General features: G+C 46.7%; 1 protein-coding gene across 2 annotated transcripts; it reads right to left on the bottom strand.

The window, feature by feature from the left end:
- Nucleotides 1–22,325, bottom strand: ankrd54 (ankyrin repeat domain 54). 2 transcript variants are annotated; one of them, XM_080487627.1, is made up of 8 exons: nucleotides 21,865–22,325; nucleotides 19,946–19,993; nucleotides 16,699–16,797; nucleotides 4,406–4,477; nucleotides 3,317–3,364; nucleotides 1,695–1,819; nucleotides 1,370–1,477; nucleotides 1–1,294 (listed from the first exon to the last, which is right to left on the bottom strand). In XM_080487627.1, the coding sequence occupies exons 1-8, from the start codon at nucleotides 22,202–22,204 to the stop codon at nucleotides 1,223–1,225; spliced, it is 912 nt and encodes a 303-aa protein (XP_080343753.1). In that variant the 5' UTR covers nucleotides 22,205–22,325; the 3' UTR covers nucleotides 1–1,222. The 2 variants fall into 2 exon arrangements, with proteins under 2 accessions (XP_080343753.1, XP_080343754.1); XM_080487628.1 differs by having other exon boundaries at nucleotides 21,901–22,314.
- Between the last annotated feature and the right edge of the window lie 406 nt (nucleotides 22,326–22,731).

Genomic DNA, 22,731 nt, shown 5'->3' with positions numbered 1-22,731 from the left:
GATTCACTTGTTTTATTGATCAACTTTCACTGTAGCAACACACAACCTCTCACAACTCCACAGTTATATATTTATGAGAACATTTTAGAAAAGTCTTGAGGAATTATTACCATGAAATGTGAATTCACAGCATGAAAAACGCTTCCAACTGATGCCATATATGAACCATGGAGACCTTTACCACACAAACACCGTCACTGTAGCGGCATTGCTTGTATTTTACAGTGTTTACAGGGGCGGGGTTCAATTCTTCTTTTAACAATAGATGCTTCTGTCATTTTACTGTTCATGTTTTTTTAATAGACCTTGTCAGCTTTTATTTCTATTCAATGGACACTTTTTCTCCAGGATGTTTTATGGTTCATCTCCATCACTGTCAGAAACATCCTGTCCTGTCAGTAGATCTTCTGTTTCCTTCAGAACATTCACAGTGCTGGCACCCTATCAGTCAGTCCTGTTGATACATGAACATCTGTCTGGAGCACATCTGACTGGCTGGCAGGTGCAGTGGACCAACTGCAACACACTTTGAGGAGCAGGATCTGGAGTCATCCTGGTCACTGTTCACTCACATCCTCACTGTGTCACTACTAATGGGTGAGAGTGAACACATGATACCTTTCAGACAAAGATTCATTATTGCTGCTTGGTCGTTTGTCTTTTTGCAGTGTTGGTGTCGAGCCTCTTCTACTCAGATTTATAAATGCAGTGAGGTCAAATTGGCTCAAGTCAATGATTCTTGTTTTGTTGGGAACTCCTGTGTTGAAAGATCAACCCACAGTGTTGCTCTTTCTCCAGACTTAAAGCAACGGCTGCTCTTAACGACCGCAGTGTGCTCTTCCTGTTTTCTCTCCAAAACAGACAAAGACAGCGTTGGTAGTTCACTTCCATTACCTGCCGTTTGAAGCATCAGTGTCCTCATGCTCTTTCACTATAGTGATGAACTTTCTTCTCAGGTGACCCATCCTCAGCACCTCTTGGTTCACAGTTATTCTTTACCTGGTCATCTGCTCACTGGAGATCTTGTAGCTTAGTAGCTTCCACGCACGCACACACACCCCTTTAGACTATTTGTACAGCTGTCAGTATGGAAAGCCGGTGTGCTGAAGCTCCAGGTGGAGTGTGGGTGGAGCAGCAGCAGCTCCAGGTGGTGTGTGGGTGGAGCAGCAGCAGCTCCAGGTGGTGTGTGGGTGGAGCAGCAGCAGCTCCAGCCCCTGGTCTTCTACCTGTCTCCCAGGTGTTTATGGAGACTGAGGGACGTGAAGCTGGCCAGCAGGTCGGTCACCTGGTCCACCTGGGGGGAGGAGGTGAGGACAGAGGTGTGAGGCAGCAGAAGAAGCAGCAGTGCAGCTGGAGGAGTCAGTCTCACCTGCTCCTTGGTCCTGGTGAGCTGAAGCCTGCTAGAAATGTGCTCCAGCTTCTCCTGAGCTTCACTCTGGCCAATCAGGTGCAGGTAGGCTCTCAACATCTGGATGATCTACAGCACAAACACTGAATGAGCAGGAGGGAAGAACCACTGACCTCTCTCTCTCTCTCTCTCTCTCTCTCTCTCTCTCTCTCTCTCTCTCTCTCTCTCTCTCTCTCTCTCTCTCTCTCTCTCTCTCTCTCTCTCTCTCTCTCTCTCTCTCTCTCTCTCTCTCTCTCTCTCTCTCTCTCTCTCTCTCTCTCTCTCTCCCCCCCCCCTCCCTCTCTACCTGGGTGACCTCTCCTCTCAGGGTTTCCAAGCTGTGTGACTCTCCCTCTTGCAGGATGTTGAGTTTAGAGCGAGCCAGATGCAGAGGGGTCCTTCCGGCTCTGTCCAGGGCGTCCACACGGGCTCCTGAACACAAACCATGAGACCAGCATTTACTACCCAGCTTCAAGATCTATTGCCCAGCTGCTAGATCTATTGCCCAAATGCTAGATCTACTGCCCAGCTTCGAGATCTCCTGCCCAGCTGCTAGATCTATTGCCCAAATGCTAGATCTACTGCAGCTTCGAGATCAATTGCTAAATCTACTGCAGGGCTTCTAGATCTTACTGCCCAGCCTCTAGATCTTCTGCAGCGCTTCTAGAACTACTGCAGAGCTTCAGGATCTCCTGCCCAGCTGATAGATCTATTGCCCAAATGCTAGATCTACTGCAGAGCTTCTAGATCTACTGCCCAGCCTCTAGATCTTCTGCAGAGCTTCTAGAACTACTGCAGAGCTTTGAGATCTCCTGCCCAGCAGCTAGATCTAATTCCCAAATGCTAGATCTACTGCAGAGCTTTGAGATCTATTGCTGAGCTGCTAGATCTACTGCAGAGCTTCTAAATCTTTTGCCCAGCTGCTAGATCTACTGCCTAGCTGCTAGATCTACTGCAGAGCTTCCAGAGCTATTGCCCAGCCTCTAGATCTTCTGCAGAGCTTCTAGAACTACTGCAGAGCTTTGAGATCTCCTGCCCAGCTGCTAGATCTATTGCCCAAATGCTAGATCTACTGCAGAGCTTCGAGATCTACTGACCAGCTCTAGATCTTTTGCAGAGCTTCTAGAATTACTGCCCGCCTCTAGATCTTCCGCAGAGCTTCTAGAACTATTGCCCAGCTGCTAGATCTATTGCCGAGCTGCTAGATCTACTGCAGAGCTTCTAGATCTATTGCCCAGCTGCTAGATCTATTGCCGAGCTGCTAGATCTACTACAGAGCTGCTAGTACTACTGCCCAATTTATGGATCTATTGCTCAGCTGCTAGATCTACTGCAAAGCTTCTAGATTTATTGCCCAGCTGCTAGATTTATTGCCCAGCTTCCAGATCTACTGCAGAGCTTCTAGATCTATTGCCGAGCTGCTAGATCTACTGCCCAGCTTCTAGATCTACAGCCCAGCTGCTAGATCTACTGCAGAGCTTCTAAATCTTTTGCCCAGCTGCTAGATCTACTGCAGGGCTTCTAGATCTATTGCCCAGCTGCTAGATGTACTGCCCAGCTGCTAGATCTACTGCAGAGCTTCTAAATCTTTTGCCTAGCTGCTAGATTTACTGCAGAGCTTCCAGAGCTATTGCCCAGCTTCTAGATCTTTTGCCGAGCTGCGAGATCTACTGCAGGGCTTCCAGTTCTACTGCCCAGCTTCTAGATCTATTTGCCCAGGTGCTAGATCTACTGCAGAGCTTCTAGATCTAGGCATTCAGCGAGGGATCATTAGTCCACAGGGTACTGGAGGTCCAAACATCTAATGACAGATCAGGGTTCAGTCCCAAGGCCACATTAGAACTGTAAACCTTGTTCCTTTGATTCTGGTTCATGAGAACCAGGAGGTGGCACCTCAGAAGGTGGCCAGCGGTGGTGCGGTGGACTCACCTCCTCTCAGAAGCGTGGTGATCACAGGCACGTGGTTGGTACAGGCCGCTGCAGAGACACAAGAGGACCTGATATTTGGCCAGTGTTCAGCAGGAGGACGTAAGATGAAGGGTTAGGGTGGAGTACGTAGGGTGAAGGCTTAGGGTGGAGGATGTATGATGTTTGATGTAAGATGAAGGGCTAGGGTGGAGGGGTAGAGGGTGAAGGGTTAGGGTGGAGGACGTAGAGTGAAGGGTTAGGGTGGAGGACGTAAGGTGAAGGGGTTTGAGGGGAGGGGTGGAGGACATAAGGTGAAGGGTTAGGGTGGATGGGTGGAGGATGTAGGGTAAAGGCTTAGGGTGGAGGGTAAAGGGTTAGGGTGGAGGACGTAATGTGACGGGTTAGGGTGGAGGACATAGGGTGAAGGTTTAGGGTGGAGGACGTAGGGTGAAGGGTTTGGGTGGAGGATATAGGGTGAAGGGTTAGGTTTGAGGATGTAGGGTAAAGGGTTAGGGTGGAGGACGTAAGGTGACGGGTTAGGGTGGATGACATAGGGTGAGGGGTTAGGGTTGAGTACGTAGGGTGAAGGGTTTGGGTGGAGGATATAGGGTGGATGGGTTAGGGCTGAGGATGTAGGGTAAAGGGTTAGGGTGGAGGACGTAAGGTGACGGGTTAGGGTGGATGACATAGGGTGAGGGGTTAGGGTGGAGGACGTAGGGTGAAGGGTTTGGGTGGAGGATGTAGGGTAAAGGATTAGGGTGGAGGACGTAAGGTGAAGGGTTAGGGTGGAGGAGTGGAGAACACAGGGTGAAGGGTTAGGGTGGAGGACATAAGGTGAAGGGTTAGGGTGGAGGGCTGGAGGATGTAGGGTAAAGGATTAAGGTGGAGGATGTAAGGTGAAGGGTTAGGGTGGAGGAGTGGAGAACATAGGGTGAAGGGTTAGGGTGGAGGACATAAGGTGAAGGGTTAGGGTGGAGGGCTGGAGGATGTAGGGTAAAGGATTAAGGTGGAGGACGTAAGGTGAAGGGTTAGGGTTGAGCGCTAGGGTGCAGCGGGGTCTTACTCAGGTGGAGGGCTTAGGGTGGAGCAGTAGGGTGGAGCAGGTCTTACCCAGGTGGAGGGGTGTGTTGCCCAGACTGTCCCTCTGGTTGGGGTCGGCTCCGTGGCTCAGCAGCAGCTGCACTGCAGGAGGACAGTTGAAGACAGTTGAGGACAGTTGAAGACAGTTGAGGACAGGGTTCAACATATTCACATTTAGGTCAAAGGTCAATGCTGTGGTGCAGAGCAGGTCACCCTCAGCGCACACTGGCCCAGGAATCATGCAGTTTGTTCTGGACCCAAGTAAAGTTTGATGAAAATAGTTAACTGCTATTGTTTATTTGCAAAACTATGAAGCATAAGACAGGTTGATGGTAATATAAAGTGTATTAACATCACAAACTGTCAAAACACATGTGGAACAAAATATAAACATAACGTGAACAAAATATAAACACAACGTGAACATATGAACATAATGTGAATGTGAAGGAGGAGGAGGAGAAGGTGGATAAGGAGGAGGGAGGAGGAGGAGAAGGAGGGAGGAGGAGGAGGAAACAGGAGGAGGAAGAGGAGGAGAAGGAGGAAGAGGAAGTTGTATAGTAAAATGTACAGTACTGTATATAGTACTGTGTATATTAGTGTATAGTAAAATATACAGTACTGAGTATATTAGTGTATAGTACTATGTACAGTACTGTATATAGTACAGTGTATAGTTCCGTGTATAGTACAGTGTTACTATTACTTCTACCTCCTATAAGCCTTTATTTTACTCTTCCTCTTCTTGAAGTTCAGTAACAATAAAAGCAGCTGATCAGAAATGTTCTACTAATACAAACTAGTATTTTACTGTTTTACTGAAGATCCCTGATGTTTATTAAATAATTAACCAGATTTTCACATACCTTCTGCTCTGTCATTAATATGTACTCTATTACATTTGTCTAATATACATCCTTCAGTTAAGTACTCCAATCATTACCACTAATCATTTCTCTTTAGAATAAATACATAAATAACTTATACTGTGTGAGAGTAAATACATAAATACACACATGGCTTACACTGTCGAGCAAAGAAAGATATCAAGCAGAAGATAAAGGAAACTTTATTTAATAAACTTCAGCAGAACCTACAACAGTAAAAAACACAAGTTAGAAACATTATGTACATAGAAAAATGACAGTTTTAAAAAATTCTAAAGTTCTTTCTTTTATTTCCCAGGAACCCCTGCAGTGATACGCAGGTCAATAATGTTCCTACCATGGAACCTTTCTCTCCTGGAGGTGTCGTGACTCCAGCTTCAGGGTTTCCAGGAGCATCGTTATGTTGGTACTGATGCTCCTGCTGGTCATCAGGCATTCTGCTGTACTGCTGGTTGATGGTGTCACCTTCTAATTCTTCCTCCTGCTGGTCATCAGGCATTCTGCTGTACTGCTGGTTGATGGTGTCACCTTCTAATTCTTCCTCCTGCTGGTCATCAGGTATTCTGCTGTACTGCTGGTTGATGGTGTCACCTTCTAATTCTTCCTCCTGTTGGTCATCAGGTATTCTGTTGTACTACTGGTTGATGGTGTCACCTTCTAATTCTTCCTCCTGCTGGTCATCAGGCATTCTGCTGTACTGCTGGTTGATGGTGTCACCTTCTAATTCTTCCTCCTACTGAGCCACAACATGTTACCTAAACAGAAAACTTTCCCCCTCGATCATAGTGTAGTTATTTATGATGCTAAAGAAGGTTAATTGAGAGTTGGATTTTTTTAACGACAGGTATATGTAGGGAAGATTCTACCTTGCTGACATGTTTCAGGAGCATCTGTAGTCTTTCTCAGAGCATCATCTGGCCGGTCACCTGATGAAGACGACATGTCATCACACACCAGATGACCCTCTGAGGAAGACTACAGATGCTCCTGAAACGTGTCAGCAAGATAAAATCTTTCCTGCATCTACCTGTCATTAAAAAAGAGTCTATAATATATGAGGTTTATTGACGTATACATTGACAACTGGGGATCTGTGCAGGATGCTATTGTCCTGCACAGATCCTCCATGTACCAGCAAGCATTGGTACCAGCTGGGTACTTTCTGCTGGGTGATGGAGGAAGTACTGTATCTACCAGGTACTTTCTGCTGGGTGATGAGGAAGTCCCTCTCTCTGGGTCTGGCCTTTACGTGGCGAGCAGGCTTGCGCGTTCCAATGACCCTGGAAAGCGATACCGTCAGGAGCTTGCTCCTGGTAGGGTCATCCTAGGCTTACTGGTCTCCAGGGTAGGTTCCAGACAAACAAAGACCCCAGCGTGTCGGTATGCTGTGAGGTGGCAGCCCCACCAACCCACTCTCCTGCAGAGGGCCAACAACCCACCCTGCAGAAACTTTTTGTTATGAAACTTACAGAAGCCGGACAACCCAACACGGTAACGGACCCCCACCTGCCCCTGACAAACGAGGACGGATCAACCTTTGTCGCAGGACCTGTGTTGCCACCTGGAATGTCCAGACACTCCTTTGCCCCGGAGCTTCCACCCTGTTGTCCCGAGAGCTCTGCAGCTATAACATCATATGGCTGGGTCCTGTGAAGTCTGATGGCACGGCTAATGGCGTGAAAAATGGCGAAAAATGGTCAATTGCTGCATCTGTAGTGGCCCCAAGAGACAGACGGGCCTTTTTGATGTGGCACTCGCCATCCCAAAGGCCCTCCGCAAGTCCCTCATCAGCTGGACACCTCTGAGTGACTGATTATTGTCAACCCGCTTTCTCCACCAACATGGCGATTTGACAGAAATCGTTGCTTATGCCCACACCAATGTCGTTGCGAAGGATTCCTTCTTTGACCAACTCCGCCAGGCTGTTGGCCAAGCCCCACCACACGACATCACCATCACCCTCACCGATGCCAACGCCACAATGGGAACCGTCTTCTCCTTCTCTGCCATCACAACAACCTCTGTGTCGCTGATACCTGGTTTTCTCGGAGAGTCATCCATCACTGGACATGGTACAGCCCAGATGGCAGAACCAGGAAAGTGCTGGATCACATCCTTATCTCTCAATGCTGGAAGTCGTTTGTCACCAACTGCCATGTGTACAGAGGAGCAGAGCTTGGCAACACCGACCATCGTCTGCTGGTGGCCCAGCTCAAGCTAAGCTGCGAGCCAACCAGCACACCAAGACTCAGCCTCGCCTAGACTCCTCTCTACTCAGCGATCGCCACAGACTTCAGTTGCGACAACCGCCGCACCTCCGATGCCCTGGCTACTGACAAAGTGAGCGACTGGCTGACCTTCACGGTCAGTGTCATCCAGTCAGCTCGCAATGTCCTCGGATGCTCTCGACCTTCCCCGAAAAAGCCCTGGATCTCGGAGAGAACTCTTGACATCATCGAGCGGCAGCGTGAGGCCCTGCTCCGATGACCTATCAGAGTATCGGCGACTGAACCACCAGCGCAATGTGGCTATAGCTGAGGATAGGGAGAAGTTCTGGCAAGCTGAAGCTAAACACCTAGAGTCTGTGGCCAACAACATGCGCCGTGTATTCAGTTTGCTGCGTCAAGCCTGTAATGGCCCACGCATTAAGACTGCCCTGGTGAAAGATTCTGACGGCAACCTCATAACAACTGAAGCAAACTGTCTTGAACGCTGGAAAGAGCACTTCAGCCTTCTTCTGCAGCACGACGCCACCTCGGCTGATCCCACCATCCTATCGGCCGCTAATGCTGCAGCCCTTTGTGACGCCTGCAGCACAGACCCTGTCACGCCTGAGGAAGTCAGACCCTCCCTGAAGAAACTTAACTGGAAAGCCCCCGGCATCTGTGCTACGACTGCTGAGATGCTAAAATTAGGCGGTGATAGCATCGTCGAGTGGCTCACCCACATATTCAATCAGGTGTGGGAGAGGCTTCCCAGCAATTGGACCAGAGGAGTTATCCTACACTGGAAATGTAAGACTGACAGGCTAGTCTGCAGCAACCACAGAGGCATTACCCTTCTTTCCATCCCCGGCAAGCCCTTTACTAGGATCGTGTTCAGTCGTGCTCTCCCAGCCATCAGAAGCAGCCGCCGTCCCCAGCAGGTTGGCTTCATGCCCAACCGCTCCACAACAGACCAAATCGCCACCGCTCGGCTGCTGATAGAGAAGACCTATGAATTCCGTAAAGACCGCCATCTCTACATCGGGTTCATAGATCTGAAGGCTGCCTTTGACACCGTCTGCCATGCTTCACTGTGAAATATCCTACAGGCCCTTGGAGCACCATCTAAGATCGTTGCCCTGTTCAAGCAGCTTTACAGCAATGCACAGAGCTGTGTCCGCATTAATGGCAGAGACTCTGACTGGTTTCCCATCTCCAGTGGCGTTGGCCAGGGCTGCGTGGCCGCTCACGACCTCTTCAACTGCATCATTGACCATCTGATGTTGGGGGTCTGTGAGCGGGTCCCTGGAGTGTCCTTCGGCAGCGACCACCTGACTGACCTGGAGTACACTGACGACACCATTCTGCTCAGCACATCCCAGTCAGCTGAGAGACGCTCTGGGTATATACAGTGAAGAAACAGAGAAGCTCGGCCTCCAAGTGAGATTGCCGAAAACCAAGTTCATGTATGTTGGTGATCCACCTCCTCCGGACTGGTACCACCTCCCCTACGGCTCGGTAACAACATTGTAGAGCCTGTCAAGAACTTTGTGTATCTTGGGTCCATAGTGACAGACAACGGGGACCTAAAACCAGAGATTATCCACAGAAGAGTCCTGGCTGCATCAGCTCTGCAGTCTCTCTGGAAACCACTCTGGCAGCACCAGACCATCTCCTGGATTTACAACTCTGCAGTACTCTCCATCCTGCTTTATGGCTCGGAGACTTGGCCCTTAAACCAGAATCTGGCTGCCAGAATCCATGGCTTTGATAGCAGGGCTCTCAGAACCATCGAGAACATCAGGTGGCCCCAGCGGGTTTCCAATGGAGTGCTTAGAGCCCGCACGTGCCAGCCCAGAGCATCCCGCCTGGCTGCACAACGTCACACCTGCTGGTTAGGCCATGTCCTCCGCCTTCCTCCGGACCATCCGACAAGAGCCATTCTCCAGTTTGACCCAAGGGCCGCAGGTTGGAGACGACCACGAGGCAAACCCCCACCCGATGGCTAGACGTCATTATGGGTGACCTCCAACGACCTGGAGTTGCTGTGGAGAATGCAGAGCAGCTGGCACAAGACAGGTACTTTCTGCTGGGTGACGGAGCTGGGTGATGGAGGAAGTACTGTATCTACCAGGTACTTTCTGCTGGGTGATGGAGGAAGTACTGTATCCACCACGTACTTTCTGCTGGGTGATGGAGGAAGTACTGTATCCATCAGGTACTTTCTGCTGGGTGATGGAGCTGGGTGATGGAGGAAGTACTGTATCTACCAGGTACTTTCTGCTGGGTGATGGAGGAAGTACTGTATCCACCACGTACTTTCTGCTGGGTGATGGAGGAAGTACTGTATCCACCAGGTACTTTCTGCTGGGTGATGAGGAAGTACTGTATCTACCAGGTACTTTCTGCTGGGTGACGGAGGAAGTACTGTACCATGCTTGCAGCACCCAGTTGTTATTATTTCACGGTACTGGCAACCTGCTTTAAAGTCCAGGAAGGGTGGAGGAAGGTCCAGGGATGATTATGGAGATGACCAGGTGACGCTGAGGGCGCCCAGAGGAACCTGGCAGGAAGTAATGAGGGACCTGGCAGGAAGTGATGAGAGACCTGGCAGGAAGTGATGTGGGACCTGGCAGGAAGTGATGAGAGACCTGGCAGGAAGTGATGTGGGACCTGGCAGGAAGTGATGAGGGAGCGAGACTCACTGTCCAGCTACCTGCTCCCGAAGAATGACCTGCAGGCCTCAGAGAGCAGAACTCCATCTGGACAGGAAGCTCTTCTCATGTAGTCATGTTCTCTGCTCGTTCTCTACTCATGTTCTCTCATCATGTTCTCTGTTCATGTGTAACTATAAGGAGATAGATGGATAAAGACAGAGAGATGTAACCATGTTCTTCATCTTCTGTAACTCTGCTCTCCTTGCTTTGACAAATTTCACCATCTGACTGTAAATGATTGTTTATGACTGTAAAATATAGAACTGAACATTTCTCTGTTTTATTTGATAAACAATGTAAAGTTGCTTTAAAGAAGAAATTGTCTCGGGTGAATTTCAACAATTATGAGGTCTATGAGGAGAACATAGAACAAAAAGAATGACACACTACCAATTCAATAAGTTATTAACACATGTATGATTAAAATATATACATGTAATAATTCAAGCATCAAGAACAATCCTCACTCCTCATCTGGAGGAGTTCCTCTTCTCCACTGGACCAGGCTTCAGGTTCCTCAGTAGTCCTGGATTCAAATAGTGCATGGTGTTAGTTTGAATCCACAGCATCCTCCAGTAGAACCAATAGAACCTCCAGTAGAACCAGTAGAAGACATGTATATGACTGAGACAAAACAATATGGCCAAGTAGAACCTCCAGTAGAACCTTCACCTCTCAGTCAAGTTAAATAGTTTTAAACAGGATCTTTCCCCTCAGCAGCAAATATAAAAGTACATGAACACTGTTAGATTTACACTAGAACATTTAGATCTCATGTTTAACCACAGTAGAGAACCACAACCAGCCTCGTCTCAGTCTGGATCCACAATCTCCGAAAACCTCAGAACAAATGTTCTAGTCAGCGTGATCTGGAAATATCAACCTCATAGCAACATTTTAAACAACTATATTCTGGCCTAAAACACTCTTAAAACTACACTCTGTTAAACAATGACGCTAATATTTCAGATTTTTCACTCACCGTTGTGTGTTTCCTCCTCCGGGATCTCTTGCCAAATGCATTATGGGTAAATTGGCTTCCCAAGCCTGCACAGGTCAGTGTTGATGAATCCTCAATAAAGTGGGCGGAGCCAGGATACATCCGGGTATTCCATGTGTACTCGGTGAGAAGCGGCCTAAGAATTGGAACAGTACTTGGTCTTCCACTGATGACGTTTCACGGGTACACCAGAATACAAGTATGGACAGTATGGACAGTATGGGTACTGGAGAACGGCCTGAGTCTTACATGATAGGTAGAAAGGTCAAAGTTTGGGGATTCCAAGATGGCGGTGTGAGGATAGGTTATGCTCCTGGGCGATGGCGAGACTTTTCACTTCCATCATCACTTAACTCAACAAAGAACCACAGAACCAAGTACTGATCAGTAGATTCACTTAAAATGAGCCTGAACAACTACTTTCTGAGAGGCAGATAAGGAAGTAGGAAAACCACCGCGGGAGACACTCCCAGCGAGGATGCTAACGTGGAGGCACAGCAGGCTAGTCAGGCTAGCATTGGTTAGCACAGGGTGGCGTGGACGCTAGTATACGTGAATGTATACCAGAAACAATGATTGAGACGACGGCCAGTGTTACCAAAGCAATGGATGAGAAGCTGGCACCACTGCTGGAGCTGCTCGGGAAACAGGGCGCCTTGCTCCAGAGCTGTGATGAATGATTCGTGGGAGCTGGGACGGAGGAACCAGGCAGTGAGACAAGCTGGTCACACCGACTGATCAGCTGCTGTGATACGTAAGAGGAACACGTACGACGCAGTGGAAAAAGCGCTCCGCTCACTTGACGCTCGGTGAAGGGTTAGGGTTGGGGTTAACTAACCCTAACGCTAACCTTTGGTGGAAGTAGTACGGTGTTCGATAGCCCCGAGGAGGCAGAGCGCTTTGCTGATTCACTGAGAGGGGAACCCGGACCAGTCAATGAGGACTGATGACACCGGATCGATTTGCCTCGTGAGTACACATGATGTGAACTGTGTCTGAATCTCAACCACGAACTGTAAAATGACTGTTGGGACAGAATAAATTCCTGTTTTTGTCAGGGATCCCATTCACTCGTTCTCCTCCAGGACCGAGAGGAGGACAGTGTTTAGTTTGATAGTTATTTTAGGCAACGTGTACTGTTCTGTACAGTTTTGGTTCATATTGTTCATTGTGTGTTGTGGCTGGCCCCATGTTTGACTTAATATCGCTTGTGAACCTGTACAAATTGAAATGTACCCAGTTACTTTATTTCTTAGTCGTTTTTTATGCCTGGTTTAAATGTCTGCACCTGGAATGTTAAGGGAATACATACACCTGTAAAGCACAAAAAGGTTTTAAATTACCTCAAGAAAGAGGGGGTACAAATAGCTTTACTACAGGAAACACGTTTAAATGACAATGAGCTTTTAAAATTGCAACAAGGAGGTTTTGGGCAAGTGTATTTTTCATCTTTCACACCAAGGAGCAGGGGGGTTCCTGTTCTGATCCAAAGAAATATCCCATTTAAACTATGGGATTGTATAAAGTATACGTTGGGGTGCTATGTACTCTTGAAGGGACTACTTTTCGGTGAGGAAATTGCCATCTTAAATGCTTAAAATCCACCAGGCCATCCGCTAACCCTTTTAAGTATTGCTGTCTCCAAAGTTATTAACCTAGGTATGAGACAGACTAATAGGAGGAGACATCTCAATCCTATCATTGACAAATCACCTCCTGGTAAATTATCACTCTCTCCCCATGCCACGTGTGTTAATGCATTTTGTGAAGACATGGATTATGCTGATGTCTGGCAGGTGCAACACCTCACAGATAAAGAATATATTTTGTTCTCAAATGTTTCATTATCATCTACGAGGATTGACTTTTTTTTTGCTTTTTAAAACTCTACTATATTCAGTGACTTCGAGCTCAATAGGCCCAATTATTATTTCTGACCATGCTGCTGTTCTTTTACAATATAATTTCTCAAACCCAGCTAATCGCTCGAGCCATTGGCAATTTATACCCTTTATATTAACAGATCACAAGGTTCTTTCCTATTTTAAAGACAAATTTCAGTTTTTAACTACTAATTCAAATTCCACTAGTGACTCGTCATTGTTGTGGGAAACATCTCAAGCCTTTTCTGGTGGCCTCGTCATTTCTTATACATCAGCTAAAGAGCCAAGGCAGGGTGATCAAAGGAAGGTTCTTGAGTGGAGATTGAAACATGCTGAGAATGGACGTGTCCAATGCACATCTGCACTACAAAATAAAGAAGGATCTGCACTACAAAATAAAGAAGGATCTGCACTCAGATGTTCCCTAGAAGCACTTCTGACAGAGGAAGCTGAAACGCAGATACGATTTGCAAAACAGAAACTGTATGAACACGGAGACAAAGCGGGAAAGTATTTGGCATATTTAACAAAATAAAAGCAGATTCACAGTCAATTTCTTCAGTGATAGACAAACAAGGTACACAAACGTTTGACACCTCGAGTATTAACAATATATTTAAAAGCCTTTATGAGGACTTATATAAATCTGAACAGCAGCCCGACGACCTGGAGAAAATGGATTTGCTTTTTTTCTTCTTTGAATCTGCCATGTTCGTCAGAGGAGCAGAGGACATGTCTGGATGCTCCGATATCCAAAAAGAGGCTATCGATGCCATTAAAGGGTTACAATCGGGCAAGTCCCCCGGCCCAGATGGTTTGAGTGTAGAATGATGTGCTGGTTGGTCCTCTGCTGAACATGGAGAACCATTCACTCCTCAGTGAATGAAGAACCCTGAACACTGCCTCAGCCTTTGACAGAAGCTAATATTTCCCAGAGTTTAAAAAAGACAAACCCCCTGAAGGTTGTGCCTCATACTGGCCTAGCTCGCTTTCAAATGTGGACCGAAAGATTCTGTCTAAGGTTCTGGCCAAGCCGATTGGAGAAACTGCTACCAATTTTAATCAATGATGACCAACTGGATTCTTCAAAGGTCGAAATTCTCATAATCAAATACGACGATTACTCAACACAGTCCAATATTTTCATCAACACTCTAAAAGCGGTCTTGTGCTTTCTTTCGATGCAGAGAAAGCATTTGACCGCATAGAGCTCTTATTTCTATTTGATACCCCACAAACATTTGGTCTCGGTGGAACCTTCATTAGCTGGATTAAAATCTTGTATATAAATCCTCGTGATCACAAATGGTCTCCGATCTCCTTACTTAACAATCTTTAGGGGAACTCGGCAGGGACGTCCGTTATCACCACTGCTGTTTGCCTTGGCGCTGGAACCCCTGGCTGAGGCCATCAGAACAGATAACTCCTTTAGCAGACTTGTAGTTGCAGACAGGGAACATAAGATTACACTGTACGCCGATGATGTCCTAATAACTATGACGCAGCCCGAGAGGCCTATACCAGGTCTTATCAAAACAATAAATACATTCAGCTATTTTTCAGGCTACAAAATAAATTTGAATAAATCTGAGGCAATGTCCCTGGGTACACTAAAAGAAGTTCCTATGTGTCCTTTTCCTTTCATGTGGTCAGCAGAGGGCTTCGTTTATTTGGGGATACATATCACGCCCAAATTCGAGCAGATGTATAAAACCAACCTCCCTCCTTAATTGGACCGTATTGGGCTTGATCTGGAGAGATGGAACAGCCTCCCGGTTCCCTGGATGGGCTGAATTGCACTATTGAAAATGAATATCCTTCCTAGGTTGCTCTGTCCATTGCAGATGTTCCCAGTTCCCTCAACATGAGCATGCGGTGTCGCCCATCAGCAGGAGGAGGCCTAGATCTGTCAGATACTAGAAACTACCAATGGAGTGCTTGTTCACGCGTTATAGCTTGAATGGGTGCAGAGCAGTCCTACGTCACTTTGGACGGACGTAGAAAGCTCCTGCTCTAATTGCCCTACGACAACATTATTGTTTCTTAAAAAAGTCAAATCTATAAAGTAGGCTTGCTCTCATCCTATTAGTATTACTACAGTCATGGCATGGTGATCCTTAAGAAAACTGGAGGGCAGGCGGAAGGTGACTTGTTTTACCCTTATATATAATAATCCTGAGTTCTTACCAGGGAAGTTGGATAAAAAGGCTTATCCACAATACAAGAGTTTTTAGAGGGGAACAATGTAATGTCATTTAATCAGAGGTATGATGTTCAGCAGAGGGCTTTTTACCAATATATATTTACAGGTTAGAGATTTTATCAGGAAGAGCTCATCACATCTGGAGCTTCAAGAAATCTCTGACACAGAAAGACAGATCTTTCAATCTAAGTGGAATAATTCTATCTCAAAGTTTTATAATATCCTTAGGGGATACTCCACTGCGAATACATGTCAACTGAAGGGACTCAGGGAGGGGGAACTTAAATTCAACATTTCTGTTGATGAATGGGAAAAGGTTGGGGGAAATGTAAAGACACTGTGTGTTTGTAACAGGGTTACTCAGCTCATGATTCTCCACAGGGCTCACATGTTCCCTTATGTACGCAATAAATTCAAACCTGACTCATCTCTATTTTGTCTTCAGTACAAAACCGACACTGGTACCCTCAGGCACTGCTTTTGGTCATGTCCAGAAGTTCAGCAGTATGATTGGTGAGTGGCAAACACAAAATGATACAGAATGTATTTTGGTTAACTGGATATCAGACAATGTTCCTTCGAAGACTCAACGGCAGAAAATGGTTCTGAGCTTCGTTGCCCTTGATTCCTGACATATTATGGACTTGAGATCTCCTCCATTATTAAAAGAGCATTCTCATCTTGAATTCTGTTTATGGTACCGACTGTATGAACGGGCCACTTTTAGTTGTTGTTTGCTCTGTGTTACTTCATTTGTTTTAACTAAAATCAATAAATATATATTGAAAAAAAAAAAAAAGGTCAAAGTTCAATCCTGCGGCGCAGAGCAGGTCAGTGAGTCATCAATAAGTCTTACATGAAGGGTAGAAAAGAAGATTGGCTGACTCATCAAAATGATGGACTGAATCCAGAGGAAAAAGCTTGTGCAGTTTTCACTCTGGCATCCTCACGTTTACAGTCCCAGGATCCTTTTTACCTTCAGCAGGTTTCTGCACTTTATTTTGGCCTTTTTACATTTTCTGCTGCTTTCAGTCATTTTAGCCTTTTATTTGGTTTTTAGCAACTTTTTCTGTTTTTCCCTGTTTGGTTCATTTTTAACCAGCAGAAGGAAATAAAGAGGGAATCCAGAGGCGCTGACCAGCCGCAGTTGCTCAGAGCGGGTTGCTCCGGTTGCTGCTGAAGCTACCGACGCTCTGGTTGCTGCTGAAGCTACCGACGCTCTGGTTGCTGCTGAACCTACCGATGCTCTGGTTGCTGCTGAACCTACCGACGCTCTGGTTGCTGCTGAACCTACAGACGCTCTGGTTGCTGCTGAACCTACAGACGCTCTGGTTGCCGCTGAACCTACCGACGCTCTGGTTGCCGCTGAACCTACTGACGCTCTGGTTGCCGCTGAACCTACCGACGCTCTGGTTGCTGCTGAACCTACCGATGCTCTGGTTGCCGTTGCAAGAAGAGAAGTGAAGGGCAGTCCGACCCTTGTCATCAGCAGCACAGGGGTCGATGTCGTCCTGCAGGAGCCTTCGCACTGAAAAACAAAGCGTCAGCTCAGCAAAAGCTGTTTCCAACATTCTTCCCTCCTCAAGTGTCAGACCTGCTCAGAGTTTTCCACAACTGCACAGTCAGAACAGTCACTCAGGGCTTGACATTGAGGATTTTGACAACTTTTTACTTGCCCTTAGATTTAATGGAAATTTATAAGCTTGGGTAATGTATGAATTCGACCATTAAATCCACTGTAATATGTTTCTGTAATTGTTTCTGGAGGTATATTTGACTCCAATTAAAAATGACTAGACAAACATAATAGGATTTTACTAATTATTTTTACAGTTTAACCTCTTTCCATGAGAGTATCCATGCAGGTTCTGACATAGTACTGAAACATTTAGACATTTAGCCGATCAGAGTTTCTTTTCATATTTAATTTATTTACACATTAACACAGTCATTTCAATTACCTTAGAATAGCTGAAAACAACTGTCCGTATCATATACAAGTACTGCATTAATGATTTAAAAGGAAGAATTCAATTCTTGTCTTAGACCAAAAATACATTGTAGTATCATACATTAACTGGTAGTATTCAGTGACTAGAGTACACCAATAAAAAGACACAAACTGATGTATGACAGAGTGCAGTACTGTAGCACACAAACTGATAAAATGTGGATCCAGTTTGTCACTAAAATATTTCTAAAACAAGTATTGAAGCACAATTCATGAACATTGAAATGTTCTTATTCCAGGAGTCTGATGGAGGAACAGCTTCAGGAACTTGCTCATCTGCACTGCAGTAGGGAAGCACCCACCCACCTTTTTTCACTTCTGATCCTGATACCTGAATTTGATATCTGCTGATACTATCCTGATAGCAGAGCTCTGTTTGCTTTAATATTATTATTATCATTACTGTTGATTTTATATGAGGCTGTAATAAACTCCTCTCTACAGTAAAGTATGAAATGTACTAATGTATACATGTATTCTCTCAAAAGACAACTTGAGGTTAGTATCAGGACAGAAAAGGAAGCAGTACAAAGTATTTTTGTTCCATGTGGACAATGTGGGGGTCTAACCCACATTTGCTAACATCCACGTTGCTGTGTTGCTTTGTGGTGTTCTGAGTGTAAAATCCGTCCAAACAGCAACATGTTGCCATGAAAAGTTGGATAGCACAGTGCTACTTCCCTAGCCTGCTCGCTGGCTGCAAACTGTGGACTGGATTTCCTGACTCGTTCCTCCTGGTCTCATTGAGACCCGCCTCCCTTCAGGAAATCCAGTCCACAGTTTGCAGCCAGCGAGCAGAGCAGCAGCAGGGAAACACTGTGGATCATTTCAGCACCATGAAGCAGACCAGGATCATGGATCAGAAATCTTCGCAGGTTGGAGCGGAAATTTCCGATTCCTGAATTTCTTGATATAGGAACCCGATCCCGGATCGGATCGGCTCCATCCCTAAAATCCACGAGCCCGTTCGGGCAAGGTGGCCAGATGATTCACTTGCCCGAGCAAAACTTTTACTAGTCCGGGACGGTCAGACTGTCGTTAATGTCCAGCCCTGTCACTGTCAGAATAGTCAGTGTCAGAAAAGTCAGTGTCAGAAAAGTCAGTGTCAGAACAGTCACAGTCAGAACAGTCAGTGTCGGAACAGTCACAGTCAGAACAGTCACAGTCAGAACAGTCAGTGTCAGAACAGTCAGTGTCAGAACAGTCAGTGTCAGAACAGTCAGTGTCAGAACAGTCACTCTCAGAACAGGCATAGTAAGATCAGTCAGAACAGTCAGTGAGAACAGACAGTGTCAGAACAGTCACAGTTAGAACAGCGAGTGTCAGAACAGCCAGAATATTCAGTCAGAACAGTCAGTGTCAGAACAGTCAGATTCAGATAAGTCAGAATAACCAGTCAGAACAGACAGTGTCAGAACAGTCACAGCCAGATCAGTCACAACAGTCAGTCAGAAGTCACTGTCAAGGCCAATTCCTCTTCCATAAGAACAAGACGAAGTTCGGCAGTGCAGGGTCCGGCCGAACAAAATGACGGAATTTCCCTCGGGCAGCTCCCTCCACCGAACCTTCTGCTCTGCCGTGTGCTGCGAATGCATGTTCCAGTTCGCTCATGACTACCAGTCATATTTAGCTTGTAACATCGCTACTGTACGAGCGCCGCGGCTCGTTAAAATGTCGGCGTGCAGGCCGACGTGATGCACCTGGACCAACATGGCGCTCGGACAAAAACAGTTCAGAGAAATGTATTTCTGAAAGCACTGGAGGCGAGAAATAAACTGTGCAGTTGAAAAGTTTAAACGCTGCTTGACAGACATGTGGCTGCTGTGAGGAGGCGTGGCCTGCTGTGAGGGGGCGTGGCCTGCAAGTTCGGCAGCTTCTTATCGGAGTATGAACATTCCTGTCGAAAAAGCTTTTTTTCCAGCAGCTGGCCGACGTCACTGCCGAATTTACTTCTTGTTCTTATGGCTTCAAAAAGGGAGGATGCAGGGGCCTTCAGAACAGTCACTGTTAGAACAGTCACTGTTAGAACAGTCACTCCCAGAACATTTTAATCTGAGTAATAATCCTGTGGTCTGATTTTAGCTTTCTTTTTATATGACTTCCACTGTATTTTCTGACCGTCACTCAGCAAAATTAAAATAGCTAAAGGTGCCTCATTTTAACAATCTTTAGTCGTCACAGCCTCACACCCCAGGAGTAGAATTTAAATCATGTCCACAGGCTGTGCGAACACACATTAATGTAAACATACGCATGAATGGAGCCTCAGCGTTGTGGCATTGATGTGTTTGAAAAGAAATCCCCAAAAAAGAGAAGGCAATCGGAAGGTTGCAGGTTCCATTTCAACCTCCGGCTGTACGTCGACGTGTGCTTGACAAACACACAGACCCCCAAATTGCTCTGAGTGGTCGGGCTGCAGTGGCAGCGCCCTGCACTGGAGTGTGAATGTTTGTGAACGGGTGAATGTGACCGACGATGGAAAGTGCTTTGAGGACAGCTCAAGCAGAGGAAAACTGCTGTGAGTGAAATCCATCGACGGTGATTCCAATGAAACTGGTGTGTACAATATGATATGGTTTTGGTGATGAAGATGTCAAATGACAATTATTCCTCATGCTTTAACAGACGCAGTGACGAGCAAAGGAAAAGACAGATGTGCTGGTACCTGTGTCGATGTCATTGCTGTTGGCGGCTTCCCTCAGTCGTTTCACCGCTGAAACACATAACATGAGAGTGAGGCTTCATTCTCACACCTTTAAACATTTAAATTTCTATTTATGCACATTTGTTATCTTCCATTATTATTATTATTATTATTAGGAACCGGGCCCAAAAGGCCAGGACCTTATTGTATTTCGTTGGACCAATCAGAAGGCATTATCAGGAGAGAAAAGCCAGTGTGGGACTTGACTTGTTGAAATCCTGGATGATGTTGATCTGATGTGGAGAACTTTGAACCAATCAGGGAGAGATTTGGCGTTTTAATCAAATCCACACAAATCCTCTTCTGGAATTGATCTGCAGCTTTGGATCAAATATCATCAGCCACCACAACTCACTTTGAGAAATTAACAAGTGTGATGTGCAGCTAGCCTCTCCCATCATACACTCTTAACGAGAAAGACTTTCAAAATAAAATTAAGGCAGTACCCGGCATCTCGTTCTCACTCGAGTTGGTACATAAAGCGCTCAAAGCCCTCTTCGGATTCACTGACGCTCTGGCCTGCCGTACTCCCTGTAAAGCTGGCAAGCCTCACAACACTAAAGTACTCATTACGACATGGTGAATGATCCTGGACCATGTGGATATGATGGAGTATGTTGGAGTATGATTGAATATGTTGGACTATGTACTTTAGTATGATGCGTGCCATGGGGTGTGATGGAACATGGTTAAGTGTGTTGGAGTATGAAAGAATATGGAGTATGTTGGAGTATAATGGAGTATGATGGAATATGATTAAGTGTGTTGAGTATGAAGGAATATGGAGTATGTTGGAGTATAATGGAGTATGATGGAATATGATTAAGTGTGTTGAGTATGAAGGAATATGGAGTATAATGGAATATGATGAAGTATGTTGGAGACCTATGATGGACACCGTCCTGCGCTGACACTAACTATCAGCTCATCCTTTCCGTTGGATCCTGCAATCGAGGCCAAGGGGGGGATTCTGACGGCTGGGCACCCCAGGATCTCCAGGACCTTGGCCCAGGACCTTGGCCCAGGACCTTGGCCCAAGCCCGCGCCCTGGAGAGGTCACTGCAGTGTCGCTGTCCCAGCAACAGAAACAACACGGGAGACAGCAGTTATGGGTTATAAGCCCAGAGCGGATTGGCGTAAGCTCAGGCGCTACGGGCGGTCTCCGACGGTGGGAGGGACCACTGCGTTCCGCTGGTCAACCACCGCCCGCCTCAAGCGTCGGAGGCCCCAACCACTAAGGTGCTGACCCGCCACAGTCTGCCCGCTTCAATGGGTGCTTGGAGCTTAGAACAGACTGTAAACCCTGCACCAGGCAAGAACGGCAGCTCAGGAGACAGCAGAGAACCCATCCAGAACCCAACACCATCCAGGCCAGCATGTTTACCTGCAGCAACTGCAGCAGACCCTGCCTTCCAAGGATTGGTCTGTACAGTCACAGCAGGTGCTGCAACTCCACCAGAGTAATGCACGGTGCAACTACCATAGTCTTCTAGACTGACGGATGCCAACAAGGTTGGAGTATGATGGAGTATGTTGGCGTGTGATACAGTACGAGATATTTTGGAATATGATGGAGTTGGAATATGGAGTATGCTGGAGTGTGATGGAGTATGCTGTAGTATGTTGGAACAGTTTGGAGTATGATGTGTTGAGGGAGAATTTCTTGTTTATGTCACTGAGGCTGATTGTTTGATCACCTGTTTCCCTGTTTCTTACCTGAAACCTGCTTTATGTTCATGACGGTTCCTTGTTGTTTTGGATCGTTTCGGCCTTGAGCACGATTACAAATTTTTATTTTTTACAAAAGGTGAACCTTCGTAACAATAATAATTTGAAAAACTTAAGTGTACACACACCGGGCCGGTCCATTAAAGTCTTACCGTAAATATCTTTGCCAAGCGGACCCAGGCTCCTACCGGCTCTGTGGTTTCTCCTGACCCGGCTCCCCGTCACCTTCCCCGGCTTCCCCGGCTCGCCAGCCGTGCCGAGCTCCCCGTGGCCTGGCTCCCACAACAGGTGCAGATACCGGAGCTCCGGGTCGTCCCTCGGTCCGACTCGACCCAACACCAGGCCGCTCATACCGAAGCCGACAGCGGCGGAACCCGCGTCGGCCGTCCCCTCCGCGCCGCCCTGCTCTCTATCCCCCGACCCGACTGCTTCGTCTTCGTGCTCCGCCGTGTCCTCCTCCCCAGCGGCCACGGCGCTCCAACCGTCCATCATTTACCGCCACGCGGGGGAAACCACCTGGACACGCCAGCCGAAGCTACGGGGAAACACAGAGCGGAACCGATCTGCGGACAAGGAGCGCCGCCATTTCTCGACACTATACCGGAAGTCACGTGCTATATGTACAAGAAGTAAGTCTTGTTTCGTGTTTTTTTCATTGATATGAAACATCACAAAAGGAACAACACAAACCCAGTCATTCATACTAAACGCAAGTCTTAGGCCGTTTTCCAATTCTTACGCCAGTACGTATTCACATACGTCATGAGTAACTACCTGCAGTGTCCATCTCTTGCCAAATGTTATTAAAAAACAAAAAAATCTCTTGCCAAAGGCATTATGGGTCATTTGACTTCCCAAGCCGACACAGGTCCGGGATACGTCCGAAAGGTACCTCCTATGTCCTTATCTATCGACTTTACCTTAAGTCCATGACGATGATAGGAGGGACAATTCAGACATACTTCAGGAGATAGGAGGGACAATTTGGGGGTACCCCAGGAGATATGAGGGACAATTCG

The sequence above is a fragment of the Lipophrys pholis genome, assembly GCF_963383615.2.
Source record: "Lipophrys pholis genome assembly, chromosome: 19".
Classification (NCBI taxonomy): domain Eukaryota; kingdom Metazoa; phylum Chordata; class Actinopteri; order Blenniiformes; family Blenniidae; genus Lipophrys; species Lipophrys pholis.
The sequence above is the reverse complement of the archived record's forward strand: the minus strand, read 5'-3'. Positions and strand labels throughout refer to the sequence as shown.

Coding starts and splice junctions, on each gene's coding strand:
- ankrd54 (XM_080487627.1), bottom strand. CDS start 22,204: ATGATGGACGGTTGGAGCGCCGTGGCCGCTGGGGAGGAGGACACGGCG. Junction 16,798..19,945: donor CAGCAATGACATCGACACAG/GTACCAGCACAT, acceptor TTTGTTTTTCAG/TGCGAAGGCTCCTGCAGGAC. Junction 3,365..4,405: donor CAACACACCCCTCCACCTGG/GTAAGACCTGCT, acceptor GTGTCTCTGCAG/CGGCCTGTACCAACCACGTG.